Source organism: Rana temporaria, chromosome 2 (assembly GCF_905171775.1).
Source record: "Rana temporaria chromosome 2, aRanTem1.1, whole genome shotgun sequence".
Taxonomy (NCBI): Eukaryota; Metazoa; Chordata; class Amphibia; order Anura; family Ranidae; genus Rana; species Rana temporaria.
The window spans coordinates 142,285,892-142,312,667 of NC_053490.1; the positions used below are offsets into that span (position 1 = coordinate 142,285,892).

Sequence of the window (26,776 nt, forward strand, 5' to 3'; positions counted from 1 at the left end):
TTCACTGTTTGTGATCGGTTTCCGAGAAAAGAGGAGAACCATGGTAAGGCATCTTCTGAGACTCCGGCGACTTCTGTTAGTCGTCTCAGTAGCAATTTATGGTCTACTGTGTCGAAGGCTGCGCTTAGGTCCAGCAGAACCAGGAGACACGATTCTCCTTCGTCTGCGGCCTCGAGCGCATCGTCCCATATTTTCAGTAAGGCCGTTTCTGTCCCGTGTCCGGGACGGAACCCGGATTGAAATGGATCGAGTAGGTTGTGGGTATCCAGATGCTGTTGCAGCTGATTTACCACCACTTTCTCCATTATCTTGGACAGAGCATTTAGACCTGTTATGGGACGGCGGTGAGTTGGGTCCATAGGATCCAAATTAGGTTTTTTCAAGATCGGCAGGATTGTGCCCTCTTTCAGCAGGGAAGGCACTATGCCTTCCTTAAATGACTGATTTATAAGCTGTGTGATTGGAGGCGCCAGGATGTCGGCACATTCCTTCAGTAGCTTGGTGTAGCTTCTTCTGAGATCTAGCCCAGTGTATTGTCACCGGCTTGGGTACTTTCATAACTAGTGGAATTCTGGGAATTATGAAGCTAATTGCATGGTGGTCTGTCCATGGCAAAGGTTCATTACCCAAAATGTTTATTTTCAGATTTTGTCTGAAAATTAGGTCGAGTGTGTGACCTGAAGCATGCGTGGGTCCGCATATAAGTTGCTGAAGTCCTAACCCTTCCAGGTGGTCGATGCAGGCCTCCGCGATGGGATCCTGTGAGGAGTTGGCCCACAGATTGAAATCCCTGAGCAGCAAAAGATGATTGCTGTTAAGGGAGTAAGTGGATATGAACTCCGTTAATGCTGGAAGCAACTGCGATTTGGGCCCAGGGGGCCTATAGCAGAGGAGAATGTGAATGGTCTCCTGGGAGTGCGCTTGAAGTTGAAGCGTAAGGGTTTCCATAAAAGGTAGAGGATTTTGAAGGACCGGTTTAGTGATTGCAATATGAGACTTATGAATCACCGCCAGGCCTCCTCCTCTTTGCCCTATTCTATTTTCCGTTAAGATGCGATAATTTGCTGGTACCAGTTCTCCGAGAATGGTGTTGCAGTCGTCTGACAGCCAACTTTCTGTAATAAAGAGGCAGTCTAGATCGTTTTGTAGTAAGAAATCATGGATTTCTGAACGGTGTTTAACTGCCGATCTAGTGTTAAGCAGCGCACATGATATGTGCTTGAGCTGAGTTGAATGATTGAAATTTTTGATGATCGATCGACTCAAAAGTTGATCTGATATTAAGGCTTTTTTGGTGACGGCAGGTAATATTGTTGCGAATTGTCTCAGACCCCAAATGGTTTCTGCAGAGTATCGCAATTTAACCATTGTTGCCAGTCACCGTGGGCGGGGGTGCGGGTGTTCGGTGAGAGAGGATTCGCAGAATCCTCGCTCTCAGCAATCTTTGGTCCAGAGGAAGGCAAAAAAAACCCTGGGCAAGCTTGCCAATGTGCTGCGGCAGGGAAAAGAAATTCCTTCCTGATCCCTAAAGGCGATCGGCTCAAGCCCTGGATCAAAGACTGATGACTTAATGAGGGGAAAAAAGGGGGGGGGATGCTGGGTGTCACTGTTGCTGGGGTGCACCAAGATGGCCGCCAGGCAAAAACACAGGACCCAGGCTGGGGGGGCAATCAGGTTGGTAAAAAAATGATTCCACCGATCTGGTTGCTAAACAGGGGGGTGGAGGGGACCTCTAGGGGTGCAGGGGCGATAATCAGAGAGAAACTGCACTATTGGTGGCAGGTGCAGGGAGAAACGGTCGGAGCGCCGGTAGGCCGCGGCTGAAGCCGCAAAAGACGGAATCGAGAGCCGCAGTGTGGGGTCTGTGTGACGGCTGCCCTGAGAAGGACGGCCGTCAGTGGTTCCCCAGGATGGTAGGCCCTGAGAGACAGGGTCTTACCTGCGGGGAAAGAAGGAGTCCTCGAGGAGAGAAAAGAGCTGGTTCCTGGTTCCTAGGAGCTGTTCCTTGTGCAGCACAGGTAATGGAAGTCTGCCTAGTTTCTGACTGCCAGGTCTGGGTGGGAGCAGGCTCGTAAGCGGAAGGTCCGAAGCACCCTACTCCACCTCTGACACTGACTGACTGACTGACTGAGTCTAAGATCTCAAAGCCTGTACATGTTGATCATATCCCCCCTTATTCTCCTCTTCTCAAGAGGGAATAAATTCAGTTCCTCTAATCTTTCCTCATAGCTGAGCTCCTCCATTCCCCTTATCAGTTTGGTTGCCCTTCTCTGCACTTTCTCCAGTTCCCCGATATCCACTGGTTGCTCTGAACCGCCCTCCCCGCGGGAGCAGCTGGCTCAGGCTCTTAGTGGCTCGCTGAGAGGCTGAGCCAGGTGCTGGTCTGGGTTGTGGGTGGATGCCAATCAGATTGTCGCAATCTTTCCCCAACCTGGACCGGCTCTGCAACATCAGCCGTCGGCAGGCTTTAGCCTGCTGTCTGCTGAAAACTGTTTACAGGAGTTCAGAACAAATTGTACTCATTTGATCCACAGGAGAAGTACAGCCAAACAAGCTTTAAAGCCCAACTCTTTAAAAAAAATACCTGTGCAGTGAAAGCCCCCCAGGGTAATGTCTATGGGGTACAGGAACAGGCATTATTACTTGCTCTGCTGACTTTGAATCTGAGGATCAGTGTTCATATTGGCTAAGCTCTCCCTTTTGGCAGAGATCATATGATCAAAAGCCAAGGCTATGGTTTGTAAAATGAACTCCTACATCCTGTTGTGGGTTAACAACCCATAGCATTTCTGTGGACTGGATGATGTCAGTTCTGTCCACTGTCTTTTGCTAAACTGCTCAACCACTGATGCTATCAGATCTCAACGACATCATTTGCACTCCAAAATATCACCTAATAAGTCTACTGTGGACATAGGGATAGGTCTGGATTTCTGATCAACAGATTTTGTTTTTTACACTCATTGAGCAAGTATTAGAAAGTTTGTTGGGATTTGAATTACACTTTAGGTTGGCATTTGACTGTCATTCCCCTTGGTTTTCAACTGTAAAATCTTTTTGAAAAATGCCTTCCCTCAGATTTTGACTATTGTTTCTTGCCAATTTCTCTTTGCTTTATTTCTTCAGCCTATAGGCTTGCATGCCTCCTTATTCCTTTTTGATTATTTTATTTTTTTTATTTTTATTCGCATATCAGCCTTTGCTTTTGGATTTTTGACTTCATGCAGATGGATGCATGAAGTCTCCGCCATTGCCGACAAAGGAACTTGGCCGTTAAGCCCCCTTCTGTGAATGTGTGAAACGCGGCTGTACTCTTCTACTGGCCCGACAGTAGGGGAGGGAGCCTGACTTGTGATGTGCCTCGCGAGGTCCGACGGAAGTGGGGACAGGGCCCTTATTAAAAACGGTTACCCATCCCCCCTCCCTCCCCCTCAAAAGGTGCCAAATGTGGCACCAGAGGAGGGGGAGGAGACAAGTTACACTTTTGGGTGGAACTCTGCTTTAACCACTACTTGCTTACTGGGCATTTCTACCCCCTTCCTGACCAAGCCAATTTCCAGCTTTCAGTGCTCTCGCACTTTGAATGATTGCACGGTCATGCAACACTGTACCCAAATGAAATTTTACAGAAATGGAGCTTTCTTTTGGTGATGAACAAACAAAAAAGGCAGAATTGTTGTTGTTGTTGGTATTATTAGTTATTATTAGTATTATTATTTTCATATTGTTATAAAATTTTGCAACCGGGTATCTTTTCTCCTTCACTGAGGCAGTACTGATGGGCACAGATTTGCAGCATTGGAGGGCACTGTGTGGGACTGATGTCCCTCTAACAGAAGCCAAAGGACTCCGCGATCACAGAGCGTGCCCCCTGGGCCCTGCGAGAACGGGAAGATGTACATGGACACCCTCCTGGCATTTGAAATCCGTGCTGTAAATGTCTTAAGGCTATAGCGCGGACATTAAGTGGTTAAGGGCACAACCTTTTAAAATTTGTGACCCTGGTATCAATCAATCGCCCTCCTGCATCAATAATTGTTGCCTAAGCGACCTATCAAGCACAAGCAATGCCATGGGACGGCCCTATGCAAATGGGGACTTTTGCAACATTTTTTTTATATGATTTCCAGAAGATTGTGGCAACACTTTGAGTGTTCTAACTCTACGCTAAATTTATGATGCATAAGCAGATTTAAATACCATTCCGATGTGTACGTACACATTTTGTATAAACTAATTTGCAGCCAGTGTTCCGGTGAAATAGAAAGTTGCAGACTTTGCATAGTGGCACTGTACTACTGGCAAAACACTGTAACAGGGTTTTATAAACCATAAGTGTCCTTGAACAGAATTATGATTCCTTTGTTCGAAAACCATACACATGCATGCATTTCAACTGTACATTTGTCTGTGTGGTTGGATTTAAATTTAAAGTATTTAATTGATTTGTCAAATTGTCTTTTTTCTTTTCTTTTTAACCAGTGATGTGCATGGATGCAAAAATAAATTTTGACACCAATGCGGCATATCGTCAAAAGACAATTTTTGATCTTCGAGACTGGTCACAGGAAGATGAGCGAGACCATCAAGCAGCGAAAGCTGACCTCAACTATATAGGGCTGGATGGAAATATTGGATGTCTCGGTAGGTTTTTAACAGTTAACACTTTTATCACTCAGAAAAATGGGGCTGATTTACTAAAACTGGACAGTGCAAAATATGATGCAACTGTGCATGGTAGCCAAATCGGCGTCTAACTTCAGCTTGTTCAAGTAAGCGTTGACAAAAAGGCCTTGAAGCTGATTGCTATGTAGAGCTACTCCAGAATGTGCACTCTCTAGTTTTATTAAATCAACCCTAATGGGTTTTATTCAATATGCTTGCCTGTAGAAGTTGTAGTTATTTCGTATGATTTAATAAACAAATATCGGTCATAGCGTTTGTTTTCCATCATCTTGGCTCATAATTCTCTAGAGAAGTACATGCACAGCTCCAGATTGTGATGGCCAGGTAAATGTTGAAATATTTTGATCAAATTAATTCTGCTTAGTGGGCTGTAGCTGGTCCATTACTGTCTGGTAGTTAGAGAAATCCTAAAACCATGTATGGTCCTAGCCTTCCAGAACTGGAGTTGTGCACCCTGCTCAAAATAAACTTGTCTGGAAATAAACAAGTTGATGTATACTGTATTTGCCAGCGTATAAGACGACTCTGCATATAAGACGACCCCCTAATATTCTGCTGAAAACTGTGGTTTTGTGGTCTAATCACTGTATTAGACGACCCCCTTGTGCGGTAGTTATGCGTTTTAATTAAACAAAGAGGCCGCAGTCCACCGGGTGCTTTGCAAGGCTGTATGTATTCTGTATTCTGCGCCGCTCAGCCAATCCTGATGCACTCTGTTGATGACAGAGCATGTTAAGCCTGCTCGGATTGGAGTAACAACCTCTGCCAATCCGAGCAGGCTACATAATGTATCCTGCTCGGATTGGCAGAGGTTATTACTCCAATCCGAGCAGGCTTGGCATGCTCTGTCATCAACAGAGTGCATCGGAATTGGCTGAGCGGCGCAGAATACATACAGCCTTACAGAGCACCCGGCGGTCTGATATTGATCGAGCAGCTTCTTCACCGGCGTATAAGATGTCCCCCGGTTTTTGGCTGTGTAATTCCGGTGTAAAAGGTTGTCTGTTACGCCGGAAAATACGGTATTTTTATTGTGAACCTGTCGTGCCTGCCAATACCTGTCGTATCCTCCTAGGGAGGACCATAAATCCAGGGCCAGGCTTCATACAGGGTGATGATTTTGCTTGAGATTAGAATAAACCTTTCCCAACCGAATATTGGTCTGAAGGCAAGCAGAAGGCACCTTGGTGCCTTCTCTTTATTGGTAATATCAGTTTATGCAATTTGGTGGACATGGTCTGTTCACTTTAAGGTTGAACTTGATGGCCATACAGTACTTCTGATTTGTTTTTGTTTAACCAACCATGTATGATATCATTTGATGTGCTCTGGATAGCAGCCATATCATATGTTGAAACTTATGTCATAATTTGCTATGCATCAGATGCTCTAATGTTTTGCTGCAGTCTGTAATAAAAGTCATGCTTTCCATACCAATCTAGAACATGTAATGGTGAACTGAAGAACACTAATCAAGTGTTCTTTGAGAATTTTACACGTTTATCTTCAAATGAAATCCTCCTAGGACAGTGATGGCGAACCTTGGCACCCCAGATGTTTTGGAACTACATTTCCCATGATCATGCACTTTGCAGTGTACTGGAGCATCATGGTAAATGTAGTTCCAAAACATCTGGGGTGCCAAGGTTCGCCATCACTGTCCTAGGAGCTATCCTCAATGAAACAAGTCGGCTCAGTTACAGAAATGTCCCTCTTTAAAAAGTAGTTTTTATAAATAGTACATTATCCATGGAATAGGTTTTTCTTTCAGTTAAGTGAACTATTTTTTAAAATGGTGACCTTATTCATCTTTACTGAAATTGCAGCATTTTTGTAATTGTGTAACCTGCATCTAAAAGTGTAACCTGCATATAAAAGACAGATGCAGGGTTTCCCTTGTTTGAAGACCAATGTATTTCCTGTCTTTCACTCCTATAGAGCTTGAGGGATTGCTGAGCAAGTAAATTTAGGCTGTGAACACAAACCATATTCATTGTATGAAGTTACAAAGTGCTCCACACTTTTAGGATTTGCTAACGATTTCAGGGTCTTTTTGCAGCATTGTCAGTCATTGAATCTGAAATTTACATTTTTCAAGAGCAAAAATGTATTTCCATAGTTTATCACTATCTATCACTTTTAGTGTTCCAAAGTTACTATTTTTTATTTGTGTAAAAATTATCACTCATGCCAATATTGCACCTACTGTGCAGCTGCCATCTCAAAACAATAAAGATAAATTGCAAATCAACACTATTCGAGTGCTAGATGGCAGGTAAATATACAATAGGTGCAGCGCTAAGAAATGTCCATAGATCCTTTCTGATCATTTCTTGATGATCATAAAGGATTTATAGACATTTCTTGGCGCTGCAGCTAAAATATATATATATATTTATATTATTAATATAGTTGTTTGCCAATATTGTGCCGGCTACTTGTCTGTTAGTATGTTAGTACTTTTTTTTAGCTTTAGCATTATTTAGTGCAACAGGCATCCATTTCTAGTTTTAGTAAATATAAATGCTACCACCAATAATATAAATTAATATGAATACGGTTCTCCATTCAAAAGTATTGTAATATCTGTGTGTATTGTTCCACCGTTAAAGTAGACCGTCCATAGAAGAGTGAAACGCTTGTGTCTTGACACCAGAAATCGCCCCTTGGCGTGCTGTATTGCCACATGCTCATGTACGGTGCCTTGAGAAAGTATTCATACCTCCTTATAAAATTTTCCACATTTTGTCATGTTGGAACCAAAAACATAAATGTGTTTAATTGGGATTTTATATGATGGACCAACACAAAGTGGTACATAATTGTGAAGTAGAAGGAAAATGGTTTTCCACATTTTTTGCAAATAAGTATTTTAAAAAGTGTGGCGTGCATTTGTATTTAGCCCCTTTAGGGCTCTTTCACACGGAGCGGACCGTTTCTGGGTCCGCTCCGTGTGTCCGCCAAAGCTCAGCGGGGATTCCCGCTGAGCTGTCGGCGGATAGGTTGGTCTCCGCACACAGTGCAGAGACCGCCCTGTCTCTGCTCTCCCTTATGGGGGATCGGATGCAGACGGACCGTCTGTCCGTCTGCATCCGATCCGTTCCGCCGAACGGAAGAAAAATAGGGTTTCTTCCGTTCGGAAAACCGGATCCCGACTGACGCGGACGCTAGCGGATGCTCCATCCGCTAACGGACGCGATCCCATAGGGATTCATTACAAGTCTGTTAACGGACTTGTAATGAGCGGACGAACGGTCCGCTAGTGTGAAAGGACCCTTACTATGATACTCCTAACTAAAATCTAGTGGAATCAATTGCCTTTTCGAAGTCCCCTAATTAGTGAGTCCACCTGTGTGTGTTAATCTCTATAAATACAGCTGTTCTATGAAGCCCTCAGATTTGTTAGAGAACCTTAGTGAACAAACGGCATCATAATGGCCAAGAAACGCATCAGACAGGTTTAAAGCTGCCTGAGAAGAGTGGTTGGACACGTGGACATGGTTCGCAAATGTTTTCGTATACAACTGGATCACCCATGTGCTAGTAATTGGGGGTAATTTTCCTTCTGGTTGGTCAATGGGATTGTACTCATGGTTATAACGGCCATTGCCCAATTTTGCTGGAGTCAGACAGACATGGCATTGTGGCCTGATGTTTGCCTGATCATAAAAAAGGCTCCAGATGAGGAAATTTGTGTGCTGTAGATCTGCTCTTCATGTTTGATGTATAGGGCAATCATTTTGCAATGTGAAATATAAAGTGTGGCGCTGGTGAAAAATATTGACATCCACAAAATTATCATTGGTGAAAAAACCCGGCATAAGGTACTACCCTCATTGCCTAACTGTCCCGTCTTTAGGATAAGACTTGGAATCGACCACAGTGTCACCTGACAGTCGCAATGTATGCTGGAACTTGCAGTTCGAGCAGCAGCCAATCGGACACAGTTATAAACTCATGCCTACCAACAGAGTGGTATGTGGCATGATGTGCGTACGCGGCGTGGTCATCAAAAGGACCGTAAAGCATGCTGGGGCGCGTAGTTCCGAGATATGCAGTACCAGCTGAATCTCTGGGTTTTTGCCATTCAGTGTCTCCATACATGTGGAGAAAGCATTACAGAACCTCACGTGACCGCAACACCTAGGGGCAAGGAATGCTGGGGCACGTAGTCCCGAAATATGCTCATAAGGCTTCTAATCGGAGCCACGTTTACCAGCCCACTCCTTCTGCACCTGATGCGGAGTCTAATAGGAAAAATAATTTTACAATGTCTCTGGATAACATCCAATTTTTTTTTTATTTTAACAAATTCTGGCATTCACTGTAAAATGACTGTGAAGACAAAAGGGGCTTTCAAAATTAAGCTAAAATTGGTAGGATTTGTTTTACATAAAGCTGATCTAGTCTGAGCTACCACCCGAGATCATTATTTCAGGCTTGTTTTAGTTTCATTAGTTATATCTATCATCTGAAATGTGCGCCTATTTTTTGGCACTTAGGAAACATTTATTTTGTCTGCAGGCATTTCTTTATGATATCTGTCTGATAAATCACATTAATCCACTAGCTCATTTGTTCTGTAACATGATTATTAGAGTATACAAATCTTACATTTCAAGCAACCTTGCATGTGTTGAGATTTTTTTATTTTTTTTTATCTGTATTATAATGACATTAATATATTATGTTCCCTGTAACTTTTTAATTGGTACATTATCATAGTGGAACATATGGCAAAAACTGATTTGTGTGGCTGTTAGTGCTTTCTTATCTCACTTGGGTAATAATTTCAGCTGTTTCTCAGTCAGCGCAGGTATTTTCAGGTCAGAAGACATTTAGTCATAATTGGCTTGATTTGATGAAAAGTTGCTTATATTTAACTCCCCAAGCTTTTTTTTTTTTTTTTTTTTTTTTTTTTTTTTTTTTTTTTTTGGGCCTTTGCATCTTTTTCAACCAAATTTGTCCCTTTTTTTTTATGGTTTCTATATATATTAAATAAATAAAAAATAAATATAAATATATATATATATATATATATATATATATATATATATATATATATATATATACACACACACACACACACATATATATATATATATACACATTATATATATATATATCTTCGCCAATCCTTATATTAACATTTCTCAGCAAAATGCCTGTGCTAACAATACAGTGATAAATGTCCTCAAGCTGGTCTACCATCTGGTAACCTTCCCAGTCACTAGGGATTTGCCGAATGTACCTGTGGTCAGTTATTGGCAGATTTGGTGAGCATTACATGTCAAATTCAAAATCTATTAAGGTCCGTAAGAGCCCAATGTTAAACAATAATGGCCATTTTCTAGGCCAATAGGAAAGTGATTGTCAAACAAATGATGTGGATCTAGGCACTGCCCGGGAAAACATGCAACAAAGCGTGTGTGTGTGTGTGTGTGTGTGTGTGTGTGTGTGTGTGTGTGTGTATGTATATATATATATATATATATATATATATATATATATATATATATATATATATATATATATATATATATATATATATATATATATATATATATATATATATATATATATATATATATATAATCAAATTTCTATTTGTTGGAGTACAGCCATTTTGTCGTGTTTCTGTGATATAAAAAAAAAAAAATGGACCAAGATCAATAATTTTGCAACTTTTTCCACCTTTTTAATGTGACCTATAAACTGTACAGCTCAATTGAAAAACAAATATTTTAGGGTGAGGGAGGAAGTAAAAATAAAAACCTATACTAGTGTGGTTGCATAAGTGTGCACACCCTCTTATAACTGGGGATGTCAAACTCATGTTAAATAGGGGTCAGTACATTTTAAAGTTCCTCTGATTAACCCCAAATAAAGTTCACCTGGTCTTTCCTGACATTTTTTTTAGTCGCATCCTACAGCAAAAGTCATGGTCTGCAGAGAGCTTCTAAATCATCAGAGGGCTCTCATTGTTAAAAGGTACCAGTCAGAAGAAGGGTACAAAAGAATTTCCAAGGCATTAGATATACCATGGAACACCAGTGAAGACAGTCATCAAGTGGAGAAAATATTTTGGTGGTATTTGATCACCACTAAGTTTTTGTTTTTTTTGCGCTGTAAACAAAGGCCAATTTTGCTATAAAACCTATCCAATAAAAAAAACCGAACGAACGTCATAGCGTCTGCAAGCTATGGTGTATATATTTATGGAATTTTTTTTTTTTTTTTTTTTTTTTTTTTATACTAGTAATGGCGGGCATCAAACTATTAGCGGGTCTGCGATATTGCGGAGAACAATTGGGCACTAATTGACACTTTTTTGACCAGGGTGGATTTGATTTAAATCACTAGTAAAAAGTGTTGATTTAAATCAGAATTTTTAAACAACTGCTGTCATCTCTGTCACGCTGCGGCTCCTCCTCTGTCCCCCTGTTTACTCACCGTTGGTCCCATTCATTGGTGATGCGGCAGTGAACACAACAAGGTGAGGGATGTTGGGTCAGCAGGTGAGTGGATGCCCACTAACAGGCGCTGCCATGATGGATCTGAAATGACAGGTGCTCTTTAAATGTAAGGACTTATTCTTGCTGATAGTTAGAATGTTTATTTGCAAACAAAATTAAAAGGGTTGTAAAGGATAGATTATATATATATATATATATATATATATATATATATATATATATATATATATATATATATATATATATATATATATATATATATATATATATATATATATATATATATATATATATATATATATATATATATATATATATTTTCTCCACTGTGCAGCTCGAACCTGGTCTTCTGGGGTCCCTCTGTGGCTGTCTCGGCTCCTTTCCACAAGATCTAACCCCCTTCATGGGATCTCTCTCCCATGGGGGTTACTTCTTACAGGCGCGCTCCCGTGATACAGCCGGCAGCTATAGCCGCTCACTGTATCGCTTGGCCCCGCCACATCATTGGATATGATTGACAGCAGCGCGAGCCAATGGCTGCCATCAATCCATCCACTCTAGCCAATCAACGGCCAGACTGAGCGGAGAAGAGGTAGTCGGGGATGAGCACAGTAGGTAAACGGCTCGGGTAAGTATAACGGGGGCCGTAACTGTCATGTTTTTTCACCTTAATGCATTAGGGTGAAAAAACATGAACATTTACAACCCCCTTTTAAGGCTTCTTATTTAGAATAATAAGCTGTCAAATTAGTAAAACGGCGATATCAAAACAGATTCAATTCTACAGTTTGTAGTGTACATAGATTTTCAAAACTGTGGGATAAAATAATATTCCTGAACTTTATTTCATCTCATCTCATGGTTACTGTGAAATTGTGTGAATGCATCAATGCATCAATGCATCTCAGCTTGCAGAGCTTGAATGAATGAGTTTGCCAAAAATTTCAATATTACAGAATATACAGCCTCATGCTACAGAACTAAGCTCCATTTCATGCTGAATAAACTACATTTTTTTTAATGTATCTTCAATAGAAAACGATCTATCTTTTAGAAGGATTTTTATTTTAAAAAAAATTATATTGGACTTTTTGTTGATATTATGTTTTTTTTTTTTTTTTTTTCCCATCATTGATTTTTTATCCACCCTGCATTTGACACTTTGCGGGAACCAGTGACAATAATACAGTGATTTAGTGTGCTAGAAATATGCACTGTCGCTGTACTAATGACTGCTTTTACTAGGGAAAGAGATGGATTTTATTTTCCGATTCGCAGAGACACAAAATGTATCCCCTACCCCCTGTCAGAACAGGCCTTGTTTACATAGACACCCTCAGATCGACTTCTGCTGTTATTTATTATAGCAGGTGTGCCCCCTGTAGGCAGCCGTGCAAATTCATGGTCCTACACAGGAGGGCCGCCCTGTCTTCTATAGGGTGGTTAAGATGCAGGCAGTGTTCAAATGTTTTGCATAGCTGCAGCTAGAGATGCGGAGAATAGTTATTTTTATATATATTTTTTTTCTCTTTTTGTAACAAAAACAGTCAAGGGCATCATTTTAATAAAGCCAGAAAATTTGTTGGCCCCACCCACCCACTCACTCATATGGCCATTTTAGTGTGAACAAGGAGCAGGTAAGTAATGTGTAGAACGTGGATGGAAAAAAGCGAAGGAAAATAAAGCCTACTGGCCAGGATAAAGTTGGGTATGAGGTGTACTGAATGTATAGTGGTGCATTGTGGGGTGTATTTAGGGTGCATAGCAGGGAAGCCTCTGCGTACACTGTGCTATACATGACATTCTTCAGACTGTCTTATACTGTAAAATGTGTTGTACATTACATATTCCTCACCACTTAATACTGATTGTTGTGCTCTGTTTTCTTTTTCCATAACAATAATTATCACAGTATTGTCATATTAGTGGAGGAGAGTTATTCATACCACTCTGACTACTGAATTCCACCTGGCTTAACCAACAGTCATGCTTTTGCTAGTACAGTATATAACTATAATCCTGAATGCAGTCCGATGCTTTTAGGTGTTCTTAAAATTTGACAGCTGAGTGTTTTTATGTGTCTGGTATAATATGGTCTCCTTGCTCAACAGTAAACGGTGCTGGCCTAGCTATGGCAACAATGGATATTATAAAACTTCATGGCGGAACTCCAGCAAACTTCTTAGATGTTGGTGGTGGAGCTACGGTTCAGCAAGTAACAGAAGCTTTTAGGCTCATCACTTCTGACCACAAGGTAAATGCCTTGCTCTGAAATATGCAGCAGTGTTTTGTGTGTTCTACTTATCTGCATGGAAGACTGTGTGCACGTAGCAGGTTTGAATGACTTGGGTCTTGCCGTTAACTTTCATTATAGTGGTAAAATTTCATGCAACATTGTTGATCTCCTGTTCTGTTGTCTGGGGTTTAATAATTCCAGATTGTAAGAGACCGTCATATTGCAGTTTAAATAGAGCTTGAAGCAATTTGCACAAAACGGAGAGCTTGCTTTCTGTGTTCAGCCCAGTGGGATATGTAGTATTGAGCTGGACATTCTATTTCACACCTACATATGATTTTAGAAGTGATAGCTCCCTAATGTCTCTAGTTTACTATGTGCATCTTGCAGACAAGTGTGAACATAGACAAAATAATCACACAGAATGATGACATCACTAAGGAATTCCATCTACTATAAAGAAACCCTATTGCATCGCTCATGCAAAAAAAATAAAGGAAGCCTTAAAATTCCTAGTAGCTGTATAAGATATTTAGTAGATTAAAGTGGTTCTAAAAGCTTCAAGTGGAGTTTCCATCCCAAATTTTTTTTTTCATTATTGTGCTCATTAGACCTAAAAAAGAAACATTTTTTTAATTTTTTTTACTCATCTGGAAATGCCTGTTGCTATGCAGTCCCACAAAATCTGCCTTTGGAATCACCTAGGATTCTGACATCCTCTCCCTCTAATGCTCCTGGGAAATGTGTGTCATAGTTTCCCAGGATGCAGTGCGCTACCCAATTATCACTCCCCATCCAAGACTTCCAGGAAGTAAGTGCTTGTGGGCTTCACAATGCCCACAAGCAAAATGACAACGGTGTGGACATAGTTTATAAAACTATCTTTTTTGAATAACTAACTATGCAGAGCTGCGGCGGATTGTAAAATAGTAAGTGACCGGATTTATATTGTAAAAAGGCATGATGAAAGGACATGCATTTAAAAAATGCTAATTGTGGTTGGAACCCCGCTTTAAGGATTTTTACTTTTATGCATTCTCTCCATTAGGGTAAAAATCTTTCTGTGCTGCAGGATCCTCGTCGGTCCCTCCTTATACTTACCTGAGTCTGATCTCGATCTAGAGCTGTGCCCAAGAGCGGCGGCGGCTCTCTCCCTCCTCACATGGCAGATTTATAGCCGATCAAGTTCTGTGATGAGGTAGCAGAGGCAGGGCCAAGCCACTTTGTGTCTATAGACGCAGGCAGCGTTACTCTGTTTTCAAGCCCACAGGTGTACCACAATAAGGAAGCGGCTTCTAAGGTGATACACCCAGAAGAGGAGGAGCCAGGAGCATTTCAGTGACCAGAGAAGGGGTGGCTTGGGGCTGCTTTGTGTAATTCGTATTGTACAGGGAAGACCAATATAACATGTTTTGTTATTTTAAAAATAAAAAAAAAGTTTTAAAATCACTTTAAACAGGAAATCTGACGATTAATGCAGTAACCTATATCTCCAAGTGGTTTTAGTCCACGGTGGAAGTGAAATCATAATGCCATGGTGTGCATTCATCCATGGCATTTAACCTTACACAAATCATGGTTTTCATCAGTCAAAACAGAGAATTGATAATTTGTTGCTATGAAATGCAGTAATCTGAACTAAGACCATAAAGCCATTTCTGGCACTGCTTTGAATAGGTTGTAATAATATTTTTTTTTCAAAATAAACTTTAACTTGGTATACTTGTGAACTGAGTTAATTCAAAGCTGAACTTCAGGCATCTAAAAACAAATGAAATGCATGCAAGGGAATTGTTTTTCTGGCCAAAGAATTTGTATTTTTCCATCCAGTCGTGATTTACACAGCTCTGCTACAGCACACAGCCTTGTCTGGCAGGAGGGGAGACCTGATTTTTATCTGCTGCAGTTTTAGTAGCACTTTTTCCACTTACTCCTTCCTATCCCTAGCCTGAGACTGAATTGTAAAAACTGAAGCAGCACGATGATGAGCTCCTTTCTCTGTCACTCTATCAGCCTGGTCCGTGGATTACTGCATACCTGATTGGCTGCTTGTGCTACTTCTATCTCAGTTATTATATATGATTAATTACAAAGCTGTATCAATTTGTGTCTTTTTATATCCTCTTGGAGTGCGGCTTTGAATCATTCTAAAGGAAAAGTATGTGTTTTGTTTTTTTCCCCCCATAATCGTACTTGCATAGGTGGATGCAGCATAGGTGGATGCAGCATTGGTCCGATGCTGCAGCTGTCCCCCGGCATCTCTGCACTCAGAACCGAGCCACCGAACACCGCTGATGGCTCGGTTCTATCGGCTCCTGTCTGTCAATCAGCAGCTCTCATTCTCTGCTCCCTCCTCGCTCACTGGACCTCTAAGCTGTAGAGGGGCAGGGAGCGGCCGTCTCAGCGGCTCCAGAGAGGCTGAGACTGCCATCAGTCCAGGCACCTGGCGGATCCAGACTTCCAAAGTCGGGATGACGCAGTGCCTGGACTGATCTGTGTGATGTCACCAGAGTGGAATTCAGTCCGCGCTCTCTGAAAATGGTCACAGGAGTACAAAACGAATTGCACTCCTGTGACCCTTGGGAGAAGTCCAGCCAAACGAGCTCAGGCTGCACTTCTTTTAATTATGTATACATGCAGATGGTTGATTTTATGAATCTCAGCAATAGGTATTTTTGTTACACAAAGGCTGTTGTGCAGGTGTAGCAGTCTGAGCAGGTTTGTAAACATTTAGAAACAAAAGTTCCACATGGGAGAAGCATATTTGAAACAATGTAATTGACAAGCCTCATGCACACAGGACGTTAAAAAAAAACAAAAAAAAAAACACGGCAGTGCAGCTGCCGGGAAAAAACTGTTGGCCGCATTTTTGAATTTTTTTCTTTTTTTTTTTTTATGGCCTTTTTTTTGTGTTGCCGTTTTTTTAGCTTTTTTTTCAGTAAATAAACTCCCTATAATGTAAAAACGCTAACAGCTTGGTGAACACGGTTAGTGTTTAGGTGCGTTTTTGGGTATTCTTTTTTTAATGCTCATTTTTAGTGCTCCTGGACGCACAGGCTGGCGTTTTTTTTCTACTGCCTTTAAACTCTTATGACTCCAAACGCCTGACAGTTTGTGCGCATGGACGAATAGGCTAACAAGGGGTGTTTAGAGGCAGTTAAAAAAAATATAAGGGGCAGATGCCCCTAACAGCAGCTGTAAAAATGTCCTGTGTGCATGAGCCATTATAATAGTAATGGATAAGCATTTATAATCTATAAATTACTTTATAGTGTAAAATATTTTCAGTTTATTGTTTGAATCTCTTTTTTCTTGCTTTTGTAGGTTTATCTGCCTCTGAATTAGACCAATGTAATCTAACTTTAAACCTATTTCTCTTTGTAGGTGCTGGCTATAATGGTTAACATTTTTGGTGGTATTATGAGATGTGATGTAATTGCACAAGGCATCATAATGGCTGTAAAGGATTTGGAACTCAGGATACCCATTGTAGTGCGTTTACAAGGTAACCTAATTTATTCAAGCCCCTTGGCTCTTCTTTGCTTTTGTTCTCCTGAGGACAAACACATTTTACATTCCCAAGAATCTCACTTTTGTCCTTTTTATTTCTTATTACATTGTTTGAGCAGATGTAAGGTGCAGCTTTATAAATTGGTAAATGCACAAAAAAGAACTTGCTGCGACACTTTGTAATTGCTGTGAATTTTTTTTTAAAGTGTTTTTATTTTTTTATTTTTTTGCCATGTATTTCTGGGCTTTTATTACAGGATTTTCTATTCTGCATTCCATAGGCTAGGTAGGCTGGAAACCAATTTATTTATAAAAAAAAAAAGGACTGTGGCAGTAAAAGCAGAAAGATTCATTACAAAGGGTGTACAGTTGGAGGATAAAGAAACATCAGCTCACAAGTCGGGTGCAAGAATGTGTGTGTCCTGTGTGTGAAGATGAGCTACCTTTTTTAGATCTGTAAAGACACTGTAAACTAGGGTTATTTTTCAAAACAGTAATTACAATAAAAAAATAGGGCAACCTGTCACTGAGGATGTTGTATACATTTAAGACTACAGTCACATTGGCCTCTTGCATTTTGGTTTATTTAAATGCAGAAGAAATAATCTGGTAATTATAAACAAACTTTTTCTGGGGAAAAAAAAATTGTTTATTACCCACTTCAGCCCTGTAAGGGGTTGTAAACCTGTGTGTGTGTGTGTGTGTGTGTGTGTGTGTGTGTGTGTGTTTTTTTTTTTTTTTTTCACCTTTTATGCATTAAGGTGAAAACTTCTGTCACTGAGCAGCCCCCCGTTTTACTCACCTGAGCCCGTTCGCTCCCACGCCGGAGATGCGCACACCCTCTCTGGCCAGGGTCTCGCTCTTAATTAGATAGATTGAAAGCAGCGCAGCCATTGGCTCCCACTGCTGTCGATCAAATCCAGTGACCCGGGGGCGGGGCAGAGTCTGGCTTTCTGTGTCTATGGACGCAAAAGCTGGACTCAGGAGCATGCCCGTACGGTTATCCCCAGGAAGAGCGCTTCTCCTAGGTGGTTTTCCAATGCGGGGAGGAGCTACAAGTGCCGCTGAGGGAGCCCAGAAGAGGAGGATAGGGCCACTCTGTGCAAAACGAACTGCAGTGGAGGCAGGTTTGTTATAAAAAAAAAAAAAGAGGGTTTAGTAACCCTTTAATGCCATTCATTTCTTTAAAAGGCGGTCCCTGGTCAGTCTTGGTGTTTTCTCCGTCCGGAGGAGACATGTTGGCCTAAAAGGGGCTCCATCTCCCAAGGGGTGACCAGGACAGGGGTCTTGCAGGTGCACCATAGCACAGGCAGTGTGGACTGGAGTGGTGCCTCTGAACGCCGGGGGGGGGGGTCAGTGAACCTTTACTGGAGCTATTGTACTGGCGTGGAGGAGGACTGGTATGTGGCCACGGGGCAGCCCTCCTTGGCAGCGGACAGGAGGTGCCCCAGATTTCAGCCCACTCTGAGCCCAGGCGCGGGGCGTCACTTCCAGGGGCAGACAACGTCATCAGCATGCGTTGGGGAAGCTGGTCCAGCCCCCTTAAAGACGCAGAGAGCAGGAATGGCCTGCTGGTTCCCCTTTTTTTGGCGTGGACGTGGCTGCAGGAGTCAGCGATTCGTCACAAATTTTTCAGGATGCAGATGAACTTTCATCTGCCCAGGCTCCCATGGACGCAGGCACCAGCGGATGACCTTTTGTCTATATAGGGAACAGCAGGCTAGTTGGTGGTGGTCTCTAGCAGGCTGGGGCACTACAGGGGCTTCAAGTGTCACTGGGTGTGCACGCTGTAATGGCTAAGTAAATGTTGATGCTTTTTTTTTTTTTTTTTTCTCACCGCCATGGACCCCTGTGTTTTATGTTTTGCCAGGCAAAGCCCTCTAAAGACCCAAAGCCCACTCCCAGGAAGCGCTGTGCAAAATGTGCTACAAAGATGCCCTTGGGATACACAGAACCGCTATGTTAGGTTTGCATAGAAAGACTATTTAAATAGTCTGTTACAATTTACACACACTTTTTTGGGATCCTTTTTCCCTTGTCGTCCATGGACGGACACAGCCTCTTCAATTCTTAACAAGTGGGTTATGTCCCCTGTTTACAGGAGAGGACTAGGCAGAAACATGTTGGCTATTCATATACATGTCATTTAAACAGAGTTGAACAGCCCCGCCCAGGGGGCGCTCCCTCCGGACATAACCCTCCTCCCTGCAGCATGCAGCCTCAGTTTTGTTCTGCCTAGCAAAGGAGAAGGACCCTTCGGCCCAGCGCCCTGAGGAAAAGATTTTATTTTTATTTTGTCTTTTTGACTTCTATCAACTGTCGGCTGGATATTATAGATCCTTGTAGTCTTCTCAGTTTGGCCAGTGAGCATGAGCACACCTTTGCAAAGAGGCTGGGTCTGCCACGACATGCCCCATGACTCCTGGGGTGGCCAGTGAGCTTTGCTCCGAGGTCCGCACATGCTTGGGCTGTGGTGTTGTCTCAATCACAATGGACCGGGCCGACGGCTACCTCCATTGCGGTTGTACGCCTGTCTGGAATACGTCAGTGAGTGGTCACGTGGACGGGTAACTACAGTCCCTCCCTCTTAGGTGGGGTGGTACGGCTGAGCATTCCTGGGGTTTTGGTATCCTCTCTTCCCTACTCCTTTTTATCCTCTGCTGTTTTACAGTGGGGATCGAAAGTTTGGGCACCCCAGGTAAAAAATTTTATTAATGTGCATAACGAAGCCAAGAAAAGATGGAAAAATCTCCAAAAGGCATTAAATTACAGATTAGACATGCTTATAATATGTAAAAAAAAAGTTAAATTTTATTTCCATCATTTACACTTTCAAAATTACAGAAAACAAAAAATGGCGTCTGCAAAAGTTTGGACACCCAGTATCTGGTCCTTCTTCCCCAAGCATGACAGAGGCGGCAGCTGTTCCTGCACTTACAATAGACTCTTTGTCGGCAGTCCTGGAGACATTTGTTGCCAGGGTGGAAGCGGAATGCGGAGGTAAGGGGGGTAAAAAACGCCCCCTCCCTTCACTATCCGCTGGGGGAATGTTCAGATTCAGACCAGGACCCGGCTGCGGCTCAGGTACCTGGTTCTTTTTTGTCTGAAGAAGTGGACCAGAACCTTCCTTGTAAGGAAGACACTTTAACTGGGTCGGGGAATGATAAGGCACTTGTCAGGGAGCTTATCAATGCTGTAAGGGACTCCCTTCAGCTAGATAGTGCAGCTGAGGTATCCACTGAGGGCTTGGTCTCCTTTGGATCACACAAATCAGACCGCTCTGTTAAGGTTTTTCCTTATGTGCCCTTCTTTGATAGATTCATTGATGCGGAATGGGAAAAGCCACAGGACACCTTTGACACATTTTTGGGAGCATTGGCATTTTTATAGCGATCAGTGCAATAAAAATGCATTGATTACTGTAAAAATGCCACTGGCAGGGAAGGGGTTAACACTAGGGGGCGAGGAAGGGGTTAATTATGTTCCCTAGGTGTGTTCTAACTGAAGGGGGGGGTGGACTCGCTAGGGGAAATTACTGATCGCTGTTCATACATTGTATTGTCATTTCTCCCCCTGACAAGACCAGGAGCTGTGTGTTTACACACACAGCTCCCAGTTCTCGCGCTCTACCGAGCGATCGCGGGTGCCCGACGGTGATCGCGCCTGCCGGGCACGCGCGTCGACACCAGGGGCGAGCAGGTGGTGCGTGCGCGTCCCTATTGGCTGCAATGCAAAGTGACGTATAGCTACGTGATTTCGTGCAGCCGAGCCGACCTGCCGCCGTATAACTGCGGCGGCTGGTCGGCTAGTGGTTAATGGGATAATAATGAAGCTGGTGATATTGATGTAGTTATGCCAAATGTATTTTTAAAGGCCTTTGTTTTGTACGATCTGAAAATCGCATATCGACGCTCGCCAGACTTCAACTAACACAAAATTAGTAGAAGGGGCCCAAGGGGTGGCGCTTGAGAAATTTACTTCCTCTTTATACACTCGTACTACGTTTTGTGCTTATCAAACGACAATTTGCGGATAGTTGGTATGCTAGATAAAATCCTGCACACATGCTTTTGAAAAAAAAATCAGACACTTGGTTGTACAACAATTAAATCGTGTTTGGATTTGGTTTCCCATAATATGATAATACCATTGCAGAGCCAAGGGATAGTGGGCAGAAGCCTAATCCTCAACTTTTCATGTGGTCGTGGAGAACAGTGAATAGAACCTTGCCCAACACCATGTACTACACTGTTACATATTCTCTACAATGTTCTAAGCAAGCATTTGTAAGTGTATTAGTTCCACTCACCGTTGCTTTTACCCCCTTTTTCTTTAGGTACAAGGGTCGATGATGCTAAAGCACTTATAACTGCCAGTGGACTGAAAATCCTTGCATGTGATGATCTGGATGAAGCTGCAAAAATGGCAAGTATAAAATGTGTCTGATCCAAACCTATTAAATTGATTAGGAGTTATTTTGTTTTCTGCAATGGCTCGTAAATAGTTATTTTTCTTCTATTAAAAATTATTTGTAAATATCATCATCTGTTCTTTAGTTGTCAAAGAAGAACATATGTTTCAATTAGTATGCTGAATGCTAACCAACTATAATTTTCTTCTACTGACCCCAAAAGAACAGATGCAGGATTAAATGCAAATGCTAGCCTAATTGAGTGAATACCATGTAATTCAGGCTGGCTTGGCACATATTTTATGATAGATTTTCAGTTTCCATTGAATTGTGTGCATTTTATTTTATTTTTTAAGGCCATATACCTGAATACTTTTACATTTATGGTTTTCCTATTTTAAATTCATTTACATTAGACTACTAGCAAATGTTCTCTAACAAATCATTTGTTTTACAGTACATTTTAATAGCCAAGCTACTAAACCCTACTGATCTCTTCAGTTTACTCATATTAAGCCAGGCACGTGTTCAATATGCATGCTCTATCCTAGTACAATGAGACTGAATACATTTAAGGCTTTTTGTTTTCAATTCTCACTTTTATTTTATCCAAGTGGTCCACACATCTCATTAAATTCAAACCAGGCACAACATATTATTCACAGAGTTTTCAAGGTAACTTAGAATACAGCTATTAGACATGATGACATTCAGCTATTCAGGATGATTTGTAATCCTCTGAGTTTTTTTTACACTATAGGAAATGCAATAACAGGTTAAAAGTAAGTGGATAATAGTAATATGTGTTTTAAAGAAACAAAATAAAATTCAATCAATTCTATACACCTTTTAAAAAAATAGTAAACCTACTATATATGCCTTTTTAAAGTGTTCTTTCACCTTTGCATGAAAACGTACTATGCAATAATGGTGCCCCAGTCATTTTCAAAGCATTGATCAAAAAAATAAAGAATTAGGCTTAGGGGCAGATCCACGAAGAAGTTACGACAGCGTATCTATTGATATGCCGTTTAACTTCTATTTTGCTCTGGCGTATCTTTGTTTTGTATCCACAAAACAAGATACGCCTGAAGCTGGGCTAGATCTGACTGGCGTACGTCTTAGTACGCCGTCGGATCTAAGGAGCATAGTTACGCTGGCCGCTAGGTGGCGCTTCCGTCGAATTCCGCGGCCAGTATGCAAATTGGCTAGATAAGCGAATCCACAAACGTACGTCCGGCACATTTTTTTTTACGTCATTTTTGTAAGGCTTTTTTTGGCGTAAAGTTACCCTGCTATATAAGGCGTACTCAATGTTAAGTATGGACGTTGGCAGAGTTACGCTACGCCGCCGTAACTTTAGAGGCAAGTGCTTTGTGAATACAGCACTTGCCTCTCAAATTTGCGGCGGCGTAGCGTTAATACGATACGATACACCTGCCGAAAATTACGATCCGCTACATGGATCTGGCCCTTAGTTTTTAAAGGATATTCTTGTAGGCCATGGGTGGCTTCTATTAAGGCTGGCCAGAAAACTTCTATGGAAAGAGATCCACCATAGAATCTAGGACATGAAACTGATCGCCTCACCAGCATCAAAGGTGCTCCCCAGAATCTAAAAAAAAAAAAGAGTGTTCTTCCTTTGACAATTAACATTTCTAGATGTTCCCTATAAGAAAGCAAATCACTTTCTGAGCTTAGGTTCACTTTATAAGCCTGTATTGGTGTCATATTTATATTGCTGTTTTACATTGGGTAAAATACCCATGGAACAGTCTGTGACGTGAATGGGTTACTGGTTTTTAAATTGATCTGTGTCTGCCTCAATAAAAGGATGCCTTTTTTTTCTTCTAAACATAGTGCCACTGGAAACTCTGTATGGGCTCCCTGTGGTGCAAACATGAGCAAAGAGTAGGAAGTCCAAAACCTTACTTTTTCAAAGGACACAAAAACTATTGAAGTGTATTTTAAAGTGATTTTTAAAAGTCTTGCAGTCATGCAGAGGTCAATATATTCCCATTTCTAACAATCTTGGGTACGTGGTAAAAGAGCTGTGCTTTCCTATAGGTTTAGATATACAGTTAGGTCCATATATATTTGGCTCTGTATGCCACCAGAATAAAATTGTAAAATGAAGCAATCCAAATAAATTTGAAGTGCAGACGTTCAGCTTTTAATTTAAGGGGTTAAATATAAAAATCTCATACAAATTTTAGGAACTGCAACCATTTTTATACAGACAAATTAATATAATCATAAATAAAATGTTAATTTTTTTTTATATTCTGTTGAGAATCCTTTACTGACAATGACTGCCTGAAGTCTGCAATAGGGCTGGGAAAAAAAATCGATTCGATTTTAAAAATCGCGTTTGTTAGGTCAAATCGATTTTTTGTTAGATTTTCTATATTTTTTTTCTCCAAGACCGGCGCTGACAGAAATTGACGTGTGCTGTATATAAATATTTTATTGGCACTTGGTTTTTGTTCCATTATCAATATGATTTTTTTTTTTTTGTACATTTTCTTATGCCTTCCAGTCTTCTGCTGTGACCTCAGCATTTCCATTTAATATATTACCCTGTTCAAAACCTGTAAGAGAGTTCATAAACTAGAGATGCACCGAAATTTCTGTGGCCAAAACAGAAAATTGTGTTTTTTGTCATTTTGCCGATAATGTAAAGGTGCTGATAATGGTGCCAAAAATGCATTGCATTGCATTTTGACGCAATGTTTATTTGCTTTTTGTGTGTTGTTTTTTTGTAGGTCATTTGACTCAAACGCATCAAAAATGTAACACGGTGCCTTTTTTATTGATGCGTTCTTGCTGCGTATTCAATGCATTTCAACAGGGAGGTGCATTAACCACTTAACCCCCCGACCATATTGCTGGTCAAAGACCAGAGCACTTTTTGCGATTCGGCACTGCGTCGCTTTAACTGACAATTGCATGGTCATGTGACGTGGCTCCCAAACAAAATTGGCGTCCTTTTTTACCCAAAAATAGAGCTTTCTTTTGGTGGTATTTGATCACCTCTGCGGTTTTTAGTTTTTGCGCTATAAACATAAATAGAGCGTCAATTTTGAAAAAAACGAATATTTTTTGCTATATTAAATATCCCCCAAAAATATATAAAAAAAAAAAAATAAATTTTCATCCAGATTAGTCTACATATTTTTCATAAAAAAAAATCGCAATAAACGTTTATTGATTGGTTTGCGCAAAAGTTATAGCGTTTACAAAATAGAGGGTAGTTTTATGGCATTTTTATAAAAAAAAAAATTCCGGTACTGCGACATTATGGCAAACACTTTTGACACATTTTTGGGACCATTGGCATTTTTATAGCGATCAGTGCTATAAAAATGCATTGGATTACTATAAAAATGCGACTGGCAGGGAAGGGGTTAACACTAGGGGGCGGGGAAGGGGTTAGGTATGTTCCCTGGGTGTGTTCTAACTGTAGGGGGGGGTGGACTCACTAGGGGAAATGACTGATTGCTGTTCATACATTGTATGAACAGACGGTCAGGCATTTCTCCCCCTGACAGGACCGGGAGCTGTGTGTTTACACACACAGCTCCCGGTCCTCGCTCTGTAACGAGCGATCGCGGGTGCCCGGCGGTGATCGCACCCGCCGGGCATGCACGTCTGGGTCAGGGACGAGCGGGGGGCACGCGCCCCTAGTGGCCGCTTTGCAAAGGTGACGTATAGCTACGTGCTCTCGCGCAGGGGAGCCGACCTGCCGCCGTGTAACTGCGGTGGCTGGTCGGCAAGTAGTTAAAGACATACATAGAATTTAAAGGGATGAATTTTTCTTGAGCTTTTCTTGCACTAAAGGTGCCAATAGTGTCTGACAATAATATATCATATTCACTTAAATTCATGTCTTCATAGCCTTGATAAAGGTAAACTTGCGTATCTTTATGGATATGTTGGATGGTTAAGTTGCACCTATCCGCTGTTCATACTAGCATATGACGTCGAAACGGGTACAACCATAAAACTATCTTTAAACTTGAGTGTAGCCCATCGCCTGTCCTGTTTGATTATGATCTAAACTGCATGTATGTGTTACATCAAATGTATGTTATTTAATGTGTGTGTTTTTTTGTTTTTTTTCTGTAGGTTGTCAAACTCTCAGAAATTGTAACCTTGGCGAAACTAGCGCAAGTGGATGTCAAATTTCAGTTGCCTATCTAATGGTGCACCAGCAATTTACTGAGTTGGAAAATTTGTGTTTTTTTTTTTTTTCTTGTCTAGGTTTTAATTAAATGCTTGAATCTATTTTGAAAGTGGTTTGTATTTAAACTGAGTTGCTGCTTTAGAAATCATTGTCATGACATATGTATAGGCAGTATTTTTACATTTTGGTATTTTTCATTATAACCAGTGTCCACTCACCAGTTACCAATCCTATAGCTAGCATGTGAGTTGCTTCTTCCCAAACCAGTGTTTGGTTACTGTTCACAAGTTTGTCTGCTCAAATAATAGTCAAAATTCATGTACAGGATTTTTGCATTTCTGGTTCTTGCTCTTCCAATGAGCTTTGTTTAGGCTTTATTTTTTAGACACGAATATTTGTAAGTAGCATTCAGTCAGGTTAGTAATTCTAATCTGCACTACAAAAAAAGGTCACCTGAAGCCTTGTTGTGGGCAACATCACCTCTACTCCTCTAAATATGATTTGGATGCTATAGGCAACAATCCCACCACTGATCTTTTCTTCCGATTTACCCTACTATGCTATCACAGAACATGGTGTCTTCGGAATTAAAGAAGTTCTTTTTTCTTTGGAATGTTAGTACTACTCTGCGAGGAACAACTTTAGTTCTGCTGTAGGTTTGCTTGAAGCACTTCCTCTCTGTAGTGATAATGTATATACATATTAAAATCTTTATGATCCCATGCTTGTTCGTTACTTCCACTTTTGTGCATTAACCCATGTCTGGCAAATGGCCAGGTAACATTATGTACACATTTTCAAATAAAGCCAAAGTCAAGATTCCATCAATGCACAATGTGAGCCTTGTAAATTTGTTATTTTTCTTGATGCTGAAGCAATGTAACAACAATCCTAATTCTTGCACTGTAAAGTAAAACCATGTGTAGAAGAATCAATTTCCTTGTCTCAATCATTACATGGTTCCGAAGAATATATACGGTATTACATACCTACACATATACAGTATACATTAAACTGGTGCTTTTTCTTCCCCTGCTACTTGCATATTCAGTACTATGCACATGTTTTTGACAGGTGTGAAGAAATGCTGTAAAGTAAGAATGCTAAATGCTTTCAAAAATATAAATTGTAATTGTTTATTTTTTACCATGTTGAACAAACAGAAGAAAAATCTACCGTAATTCAAATCAATATTTGATGTGACTATCCTTTTGGCTTCAAACAAGCGTCAATTCTTCTAGCTACTCACAGCTCTTGTGCACACAGTTTTT

At 41.0% G+C, this 26,776-nt stretch overlaps 1 protein-coding gene across 1 annotated transcript in view; it reads left to right on the forward strand.

The window, feature by feature from the left end:
* Window positions 1–26,436, forward strand: part of SUCLA2 (succinate-CoA ligase ADP-forming subunit beta) — a 108,045-nt gene extending 81,609 nt beyond the window's left edge. The window contains exons 7-11 of the mRNA XM_040341247.1: window positions 4,483–4,644; window positions 13,274–13,416; window positions 16,783–16,903; window positions 21,245–21,333; window positions 25,448–26,436. Coding sequence (XP_040197181.1) covers window positions 4,483–4,644; window positions 13,274–13,416; window positions 16,783–16,903; window positions 21,245–21,333; window positions 25,448–25,522 — 590 coding nt within the window. The 3' untranslated portion in view covers window positions 25,523–26,436. The remainder of the gene's footprint in view (window positions 1–4,482; window positions 4,645–13,273; window positions 13,417–16,782; window positions 16,904–21,244; window positions 21,334–25,447) is intronic.
* The last annotated feature ends 340 nt before the right edge of the window (window positions 26,437–26,776 follow it).